General features: G+C 43.7%; 1 protein-coding gene across 2 annotated transcripts in view; it reads left to right on the top strand.

Moving 5' to 3' along the window:
- Positions 1-9,839, top strand: part of LOC143324158 (CUGBP Elav-like family member 3) — a 22,710-nt gene extending 12,871 nt beyond the window's left edge. For both annotated transcript variants that reach the window (XM_076736404.1, XM_076736405.1), the window contains 10 exons: positions 5,900-5,948; positions 6,491-6,619; positions 6,727-6,806; positions 7,150-7,305; positions 7,750-7,894; positions 8,014-8,163; positions 8,285-8,347; positions 9,082-9,186; positions 9,348-9,491; positions 9,689-9,839. In XM_076736404.1, coding sequence (XP_076592519.1) covers positions 5,900-5,948; positions 6,491-6,619; positions 6,727-6,806; positions 7,150-7,305; positions 7,750-7,894; positions 8,014-8,163; positions 8,285-8,347; positions 9,082-9,186; positions 9,348-9,491; positions 9,689-9,816 — 1,149 coding nt within the window. In that variant the 3' untranslated portion in view covers positions 9,817-9,839. The remainder of the gene's footprint in view (positions 1-5,899; positions 5,949-6,490; positions 6,620-6,726; positions 6,807-7,149; positions 7,306-7,749; positions 7,895-8,013; positions 8,164-8,284; positions 8,348-9,081; positions 9,187-9,347; positions 9,492-9,688) is intronic.
- Positions 9,840-10,268: the final 429 nt, after the last annotated feature.

The raw sequence follows: 10,268 nt of genomic DNA, 5'->3' as shown, positions 1-10,268 counted from the left end.
GCCGATGAAGGGTTAACTGCCAGATAAAGTATTGAGTGGAGGAGAAGGAGGGCAGGCTTCTCAGGTGTGAAGAATGGAATGAGAGAGACATAGGAAGAAGGGATGAGAGCAGGGGGATGGGCCGCTCAGGAGCTTGTATTATGGTTGCAGGCCCACGTTGCCAGGCAACGGAGCTGAGCGAGATGCCAGGTTGCTAGGTAACCTGGGGGATGCAAAGCATAGCGTGGTGCAAATGAGAGATGGGCGAGAGATGGGGTGGAGCTGTGCTGCTGGGCTGCTCCACCTTCCCGCTCACACTCTCTGTTTCTCACATCAATGTCTTCATCCAGCTGTGAATGAGAGTCACAAACTCAGCTTCATCAGGGAGTCAGGGTGCTGCATGCTTCAGTATCCTGCCAGTTTTACTGAAATGTAAACACAGTACAACAGGCGCACCGTTTGTGGACTATTCTCATGATACACACACTAGAGCTAATATAGGATGAATCATTGATAATGTGATTTCAGACAACGTAGTATCATGTATATTGTCTGCTATTTTAGTTATCATGTATGTAACATATCTGTCTTTTATTGTATTAAAGTGTTGAAAGTAGAGCTGCAGCTAATCATTATTTTCATTATCGATAAATGTGTCATTTTTTTTCTTGATTCATTGATTAATTGTCTCAGAGTTTGGCTTATCCAACCTATATTTCAAAGATCAAAGATATTAATGTAACTGTCATAGAGGAATAAATGAAAGATATCCACATTTGGGGATTTTTTTTTTTTTTTTCTTTTTTTTGTTAATTTTGTTTTGGCCATTTTTACTTGAAAATGATTTAAATCTGAAGTGAAACTTATCAAAACGTTCTTGTGAAATCAAAAGTAAAGCTCTCTACCCGCATGATGTGTGTCAATATCTTCTGAAAACACCCGCAGTCATACCCAAAATATTAGCACATTATCATCAAGCTGTTGAATCAGAAATGTTCTATTTTATTTTTTGAACATGCCCAGCTCAAGTGTGAGCCCGCGTACAGTCTGTCAGTATGTCACAGAGCCATTCCGCTTTTGCTGGAGTGGAAACGATAGACTTCTTCTAATCAATACAGTATCTTTTCTGCAAGAGTTTGCATTGATCAGAATGAAAAGTATTTTTGGGTGCCCAAGTAGGTGTGCAGTTCAAAATCAAGGCAGAATTATATTAAACATCCATGTATTTTTTATGTAAAACAATGTTTTAAAAAGACAAATATGGGTTGAACGGTATATTTAGCTTAATTTTCGTTTTGCCAAATCGACGTAAGGGTTCACTACACTGATGATGATAATAAGGCTGTAGGCCTGCAAGGCGTGTTACGGCAATGATCGAGAAAAAATGAGAGGAGGAAGTGAATGAGAGGGGAGAGAGATAAGAGAACGGATGGAAAAAGATAAAAAAAAAACAGAGATGCTTGTGTCATCAGGCAGGGAGTTGGGGGGATTATGCAGTTGAGAGTGGAAAGAAGGGAATCGAGGATGGGGAAGAGGAAGAGGGAGAAATAATGCTAGATCGTGGAGAAGGGATAAAAATAGTTTTCCTTTCTTGTGCACTCTGGAAAATGGACGTCTAAAATTGTGTGGATGGAGTGTTCCAGAGGGAGATTGAAGGGGGAAGAGTGTGTGTGTTTGTGTGTGAAGAAGAGAGATATGACGAGAGAGTGTTTGTGTGTCTGCAGACATACACACGTACGCCATTGTCTGTTGTCATACTGTGCACTATAATCAGTTTTAGATTTCTGTTTGAGTGTTGCCCTCCAGTGTTTTGATGGCCAAAAAAGAACCAAAAGACCAAAATGATAACATTGATTCAATTCAATACACTGTAGTTTAATCCATGTTCCAAACAGTGTGTGTACACACACATTTACATACGCACACTTCCCCCCTACCCTCATGATGTGGTTTGTTCCACTGATTTTGCGTAGGTGGGGGAGGGGGTAGAATACGATTTGATTGGATAATCCAAGGATTTAATATCCCCTAATCCTGGCACAATCCTCTCTGCATTACTGCAGGGAGTAAGATTAACTGTATGTGTGTAGTATGTGTTTGTTTCTGTGTGCACAAAAGGGCGGGTGCTCTGTGAGTGGGGAAAAGTGGAGTGCATACTGTGTGTGTGTGTGTGTGTGTGTGTGTGTGTGCTTATCTGAATGACATGTACTGTGTGTGTGTGTGTGTGTGTGTGTGTGTGTGTGTGTGTGTATTTGTGTTGGCACCACAGCATGCAAATGGAGCTGTGTTTGCATGCGGGGTTTGGTCATGCGTGCATGAGTGGACGTACCTCCACTGAGTGCAAGTGGTCATGCAAGCTCACACACGATCATATATCACAGATCTCGCCCTCATGCATCACTGCTGCTCACATACGCATTCCTCAGAGATACAGAAACTCTGTCTTTCAGTGAGGGCTTCTTAGTATGCAGCAGGACGGATCAAACCGCGCTACAGTATGGAGCCAGCTCCCTGTACGTGCGCACATTTGCAGATGGTTACTGTTGATTAAGTCTTAATTGGAACGTGAGTAATTAGAGGATAATTTGACTTGAAAGGAGCGTGTGGCTGTTCATGTGTGTTGGAGTGAAGGAAGAGAGAAAAGCAGAGTGGAGTACAGTGTGACTGACGAGCAGAGACTGTACTTTATTTGCATTTTTCTCTAAGGCTCAAGGAAATTTTAATTACTCTGCTACAGTATAGATTCAGCTCCCTCACCTTCTCGCTCTCCTTCTTTTGCTTGGAGCCAAATCACACTTACTTCTTCCTTTGGATACTGTCCACATCTCCACATTAGTCTCATACATTTTCTGGTCTGTTATTGTTCTCATACATTTTTACTCAATGCTCATTTCTCACTCATAACAGTAACTCAAAGAGAAATGGCAAGAGGAGGATAGTATCACGCCAGCAAATCACTCTCCAGCACAAATTCTTTGTTTACCGAAGAGCACAGCAGTCGCCCTTGGCAACCAGCATCCTTGTTTACCTACCCAGTGTGCCGTCATATGATTGCCATGACAACGAGCTGGTTGCTATGGCAGTTTTCCGATGCCATTGTGTTGTCTTTGCAGGAACAGTGTGCACCTCTTACCTGCTGCCTTGTGTTGAGCTGAGTTTTCTCCATCTCCTCTGATTCTTTCTCTGATCTGTTTTAATGCATTATCAGAAATTTATATTATCTGGCTGCTTTAAACAATAAAGATTTCAGTGTAGGTCAAGCAAACACACACTCGCTCACACACAGATACTCAGGAACTGATGAGCAGTGATTGATAAGCCATAGTTTGAAATCATTAGGTGCTTCTGTTCATTCTGTTTTATGGGCCCAAGGATGAGCTTGAATAGGTCTAATGAGGGAAGAAATGTAAGACGTGATGGATGGACAGAAGGATAGAGAAAGGGTTAGCAGACACAAATCTTGCTACAATCAGCCTGCTCTACAACACAGCCTGAAATCAATGAACAAGACGGGACTGATCGATGAGTTGATAGTACAAGATGGATGGCAATGTGGATGGACAGCAATAGCACCAGGACAGAGATATGATGAATGGGTGGATGGATGCATGGATGGATGGATGGATGGATAGATGAACGGAGTGAAAACTGTCTGGGTGGAGTGTGTGCGTATTTTCTGTAAGTTTATGCCAACAGCTCAAATCAATAAAGGTGTGGGGTTAAAAATATACAGCACTCCTCCTCTGAAGACTGCATGTGTGTATGTGTGTGTGTGTGTGTGTGTGCGCGCGCATGGGTGCATGTTTTACGTGAACATGCATGCAGATGTGTTTGCAACTGTGTGGCTTTGTGTCTATGATGGTGTGTGATGGCCTTGCCTTAGATCAATAGCTTTGTGGTGACAGCTAAGAGCTGATTAATCAGATGTATGGACCAGTCTCTCTCTGCTCTGCCCTCTCCTCAATTACCAGCTTCATTACATTGCCTTAACACCCCACTGGGACCTTTCTCCATTCTTCTTTCTCATCCCCTCCCTTTCACCTCCCTCTCCACCCTCCTCCTCCTCTCCATCCCTTCCTGTCCCTTTTCTCATCCTCTGTTCTTCCCTCTTGAGTTTTTGTCCTCCCTGTCTTTGAGTAACTCTCCATAGATGCCAAATAGATCAAATTCAGCCAAATCACATGTTGACTGGCAGTGAGACAAGTCACAAATTAGTACATTTTATGCTTTTTTGCAGCACAGTGAGGGACTTTAAGTCTGAGCCTGACTGATAACATTGTTTTTTAAAATATATGATGGCTTGCACTGGAAAGCAGGAGTGTCTACCCTTGTTTTTTTTCCTATTTCGGCTTTGTTTTGTGTATCAATGTCACTCCCTTCTTCACCCCCCCTCGTTCTCCTTGCTCAATCCCTCCTCTCTGGATCCATCCATTTTTCTTCTCTCCCTTCCTTGCACTTCTTGCCTCTTTTCATCACCATCGTTCTGCAGCCCTTCTCCTCCCCCACCCCATCCCGCTGGCATTAACACTCTGTCTCATTGCCTCAGTGCTATGACTAAGCACTGTGTGTGTGTGTGTAGCATGTTTTTGTGTGCCTTTCTGTGTGTGTGGGACAAACCTGTATGTCTGTAGGTAGCAAATGCATAGACAAGCCATTCAAAGCATGTGTGCAGCATGCATTGGCACTCTAGGCGATGGATCTCTGTAGTCGTGACATTTTTTAGACAGTCAGAGTCATGACTGAATCACGCCCCTCTCCTCCCCCTCTTTCTCTCTCTATTCTTTTTGAATCATCCTCTCAGGGGCAGCTTTGCTTTCATCCTCCCACTCTGTCTCTCTGTCTCACTCCTCATGTAATGCTTCTTTTTCCAGCGTTTCCATTCACTCCCTGGGTTCCTCTTGGCCTTCCACCTGCCCTTTCAGTCGGTCGAAGTCAGTCGGGGTCCCCCAGGCCTCTCTCTCTTGCTGTCTCTCGTTCTCCATCCTTTTATTTTTAGCTGACTGCGCCTGTTCCCTTTGCACACTTGTCATCTCATCCCACTACAATATCTACACCCCCCCCTTCTCTCTCTCTTCTCTCTATCTCAATCTACTCTTGTCCCTCATCTAATCCGTAGTTCTTCTGTAATCCAGATCAACTGGCCTGCATTCTTAATCTCGTCACTTCTCAATCCCCCCTCCATTCTGTGTGTGTGTGTGTGTGTGTGTGTGTGTGTGTGTGTGTGTGTGTGTGTGTGTGTGTGTGTACGTGTACGTGTGTGTGAAAGAGAGAGAGAGAGGGAGAGAGAGAGATCAGAGATTGGAAGGTTGTGTGTGTTTTGACACAGAAAGAGAGCAGCCTGGGACAGAGTTCAGACGCACCTGTCACCTGCTAACCTTGATTTATCAGTACCTAAAAAGACACATGGACACACCCAAAGACACACACACACACACAATATATATATATATATTTATATATACATATATATACACACCATCAGTGAAATTATTTTGTTCAAAAGTCTTGGCATATCACACTTTAAGCAAACATAATTTGTCAACACCGTCCCATTCAAAATATTTTTAACTATTGTACTGTTTTATGAGACACTTAATGGAGTTCATTTGGTCCAAATAACGTATAATTTGAGTTTTTCACTTGTTACGCCATGTTCTTACAGTAGTATTAACATTGTCCACTAGTTTCTCATTTCAAAATTAGTCCCTTAGCACATTTGCAGAAATGCTGGATTAATGTGTGTTGTCCTTATAAATAGCTAAATGAAATGTACTGTATCTATAACCATGAAACAAATGTCATCTGGCTGTCCACTGTGAGTGGAGGCAGTCCTAAAGAAATGTCCTGTGCTAAGACAACTGGAGAGGAACTTGTAGCGGTTGACCATCTGTGTTGATGTTCCTTCTTGTTTGTTCCTCAGATGAATCGGCCAATCCAGGTGAAACCGGCTGACAGTGAGGGCAGAGGAGGTGAGGCACACACTTAAACACACACACACACACACACGAACACACACAAAATTTCAGTGTGACAGGGAGAAAGGTGTCAAGTTGGATCAGTTAGAGATGGAAAGTAGTCAGCGGTGTGTTCGGTGGCTTACTTGAACACTTACTTTTAGTAAATACACACGTTCACAAGGACACAATTCAAACAAAAACTCTTTCCACTCCCCTCCCATATTATTGTTGTCTGTAGTCAATACTGCTCCCTGGTGGACAAAACTAGTAGCGTCATAGGTAGTTAGATTGATTTCTTCAATTCTACATTTTTTCAGTTTTATTTTATGTAGTGTTATATATGTACATATACATTTTTCTGTTTTTTTTTCCTGTTGTTTCTGTTTCATACTTGTTTTGGCAATGTAAACATCTGTCTCCTGTGCCAGTAAAACCCCCTTTGAATATATTTAAATGAATGTATTAACACAACTTCTGTAGTTTATGTATATATGTATATGCGACCAAAGTTTATTTTGTGTCCTTTGTTCTTCCACATGTCCTTGGTCTCTCAGAGGACAGGAAGTTGTTTGTGGGCATGCTGGGAAAGCAACAGAGCGATGAGGACGTCAGAAGGCTGTTTGAGCCCTTTGGCAGCATAGACGAGTGTACTGTGTTGAGAGGACCCGATGGCACCAGCAAAGGTAAAACATTGTGCAGAACATATGGTCATGACCATACGCAAACCTTATTTCTTTTATCAGTAGTTTTATTCAGTCTGTGTGCTGTAACGGACACTATCTTGTTCCAGGATGCGCCTTTGTAAAATTCCAAGGGCACGCTGAAGCCCAGGCTGCCATCAACAGCTTGCACGGGAGCCGCACAATGCCTGTGAGTTGCATACATGAGATTACAAATGATTAAAAACAGACACACAAGGCAAGCACACACTACATGGTGTTTGTATGGTCTTCCAAAGACATGGATATAAGAGTTAAATCCTTCTGTAGGTAATATTTTAAGTAATGTAAGCCTGTCACGGGCATCCTCTACAATATATTCTGGGATAGGCCCTAGCCCCATTTCACTCACAAACAGGATTAAGGGAATAAAGAAAATGAATCAATCAATGAATAAACATGGAGCCCATTCCCATTAACAGATAAAGGCAACAACACATAACATTACTTGTAATTGCAGTTGAAACCTAACGTCTCCATCTTTCGCCACACAGGGAGCGTCGTCCAGTCTGGTGGTGAAGTTTGCCGACACAGAGAAGGAGCGGGGGCTGAGGAGGATGCAGCAGGTGGCCTCACAGCTCGGCATCTTCAGCCCCATGACCCTCAACTTCCCCGCCTACAATGCGTACACACAGGCGGTCAATGCACAGGCAAGCAGTGCACCCGAGCACTACACACACATATGCACACGTTAAGTTTGTAAGGGGAGTGCTGTGCTTATGAAAGGATGTAATAAGTTTGAAGAGGCTATCAGTGGTCTAATTGGGGGTAATGTTATTACACAGACAACAGAACATACGTCATCTGGCATTAGCTTTCCCGCAACACACAACCATTAACCCACTGACTCAGGACATAATGGCCTTGTAATTAGATCTCTATTCATCTATTCCTCCATCACTCCCTCTCCCTGTCCCTTCCTCCTATTTTTTCTCTCTCTTTGTCTCTCTCTCTCTTTTTCCCATATGCATTTAACTGTCTCTTTGTCTTCTCTCTTTCCCTCACTTCCCCCCCTCTTCCTCCCTCCTCCCCTTCTTTTTCTCCGTTCCCTTCCCTTCCCCTCTCTCTCTCTCTGTTTCCTTCCCTGTCTACAGCTTGTCCAACAGCAGGCCCTGGTTGCCCAGTCAGCGTACTTGTCTCCTGTGGCCACAGTTGCCGCCGTACAGATGCAGCAGATGGCAGCGCTCAATGCCAACGGAATCATTGCCACACCCATTACACCCATCACACCGTCCTCGGGTAGGCTCCCACACACGTAGCCCTTAGTTATTAATGTTTTTTTGAGAGTATGTTGCATAACTACAGGTATTGCGAGAGTTGCAGAGACTCATTATCTGGGGTTCGATCTTTGTCTGTAGGTACAAACACTCCACCAACTATTGCAGCAACACCTGTGCCAGCTCTCCCTCCGCCAATAGGAGTGAATGGTTACAGCAGTGTGCCAGCCCCCACCAATGGACAACAAGCAACAGAAGCACTATACACCAATGGCGTTCATCCATATCAAGGTATCTTATTAAAAATCGAAGAAGTATACAGAAACGTTGAATTAAAGGAAATCCTAAATTTGTTATCACATTGCTTGCATTTTCTTCATTTTCGTTGTTTTTCTGTTTTCTCACTTTCTAGCTCAGAGTCCAGCAGCACTGGACCCCCTACAGCAGGCCTATGCAGGCATGCAACACTACACAGGTTGGTGTATGGACAGATTAACCTCTAGCTAACTGCACACACAGTGTGTAGTATACTCTTTCTGTAACAAAGGGCTTACAACCAAACGTCACCTACTGGACACAGCAGATGGGGTTAAAAGGCCTTTATATTGTTTAACAGGCAGGCTTACGAGGTATGTAAATGAAACAGGCAATCAAATGCTCATGCAACTCAAACTGAGTTGGCAAATGAACAGATAGGAAACAAGTGTACAAACAGGTCACAAGAATGGTCAGATGAATCTCACCAAGTGCTGCTATGTGGGTGGATGTATGTTAATGTTAATTGCTAATGTCATTGTGCACATTCATTTGTGTTATGTGAAACAAATATTAATGTGTAGCTAAGCAGGCAGCTCATGTAGTAGGTTAAATCAGGATACTTGAAAATGGGCAACAAGGAAGTTGACTGCCATTGTTTCAAGGGTGGAAATGTTTCAAGGGCAAATGGTTGAGTTGATTTTATATGATATATCTGATCTCAATGTGACACAGGACACGCAATGGCTGGTGATAATGTAATAAAACTGCACACCAGACTTAAACCAACATTGTCATTGTTTAGCAGACTTGCTCTTTTCGACTGTTCCTCTTAATAGTTTTCACCTTCAGCTGGAGACATTCCACTTCAAACCAAATCACTCTATTGGACACTTCCATGTTGCCACCTGTTGTTTTTACCCAATCAGATTTTGTTACTGTCTCTCCCAATAGCGGCTTATCCTGCTGCCTACGGATTGGTCGGGCAGCCGTTCCCCCAGCAGCCGACACTGGTTGCCCAGCAACACCAGCAGCCCCAGCAACAGCAGCAGAGAGAAGGTGATGTGACTTCCTGTCTGTCTGGGGCCACGCCCCTCTCTTCAGTGATCTCTTTTATCACAAGGTTTTCACAGCCTGACATCATTTATGAAGCTGCCTAATATATATGCGTGTGTGTGTGTGTGTGTGTGTGTGTGTGTGTGTGTGTGTGTGTGTCTCAGGTCCAGAGGGCTGCAACATCTTCATCTACCACCTGCCTCAGGAGTTCAGTGACTCTGAGATGCTGCAGATGTTTCTGCCTTTTGGCAATGTCATCTCGGCTAAGGTGTTTGTTGACCGTGCCACCAACCAGAGCAAATGCTTCGGTGAGACACACAGACTGGGGGGAGAGAGGGAGGGAAAGGGAGAGCAGATGCATCACAGAAAGCAAAAGGATGAGTGAAGAGGAGAGGGGGGAGACTTTGTATCCAAATTTTGTATCCAAGTGAATTTGAGACAAAGGGGATGCCGTGGAAGAGACGTGCAATTAAAATAATGACTCTTCTGTTTCTCCCTCTTCCAGGATTTGTGAGTTTTGACAACCCAGCCAGCGCTCAGGCCGCCATCCAGGCCATGAATGGCTTCCAGATCGGCATGAAAAGACTGAAAGTGCAGCTCAAAAGGCCCAAAGATGCCAACCGCCCGTACTGAGTGACAGCTGAGGGGAGGAAGAACTTAAGAGAGGTGAGGTGGCGCTGAGGAGGTGACGAGTGACACGACTTGAAGAGAAGTGAGGTGTTGTATGTTGGGTGACCAGGAAATTAGGTTAGTGAGAAAAACACGTGGAGAAGGAGGTAGCGCTAGTTTTGACAGTGCAATGCTAACTGATGGTACAAAGTTAAAATGAAAAGCTTAACATGACATATCAGTGAATATACGTTGGGTTAGTCATGTGAAAACAACTTAATCAACCCAGGAAAAGTGAAAATACTAAAATATTGCTTTATTTTCTTTCACAATCTTATTTATTTTCTTTCCTGCTGTTTTGATCTTTTCCTGAAACGGCAACTTACCTCACCCAAGATCCTCCCGTCCAATCATAATTCACGAGGACCCCATCGCTATGGCAATGGTTGCCTAGTGACCGATAAAGCCCCGACCCC

The sequence above is a fragment of the Chaetodon auriga genome, chromosome 8 (genome assembly GCF_051107435.1).
Source record: "Chaetodon auriga isolate fChaAug3 chromosome 8, fChaAug3.hap1, whole genome shotgun sequence".
NCBI lineage: Eukaryota > Metazoa > Chordata > Actinopteri > Chaetodontiformes > Chaetodontidae > Chaetodon > Chaetodon auriga.
This window is presented reverse-complemented; position numbering and strand designations above follow the sequence as displayed.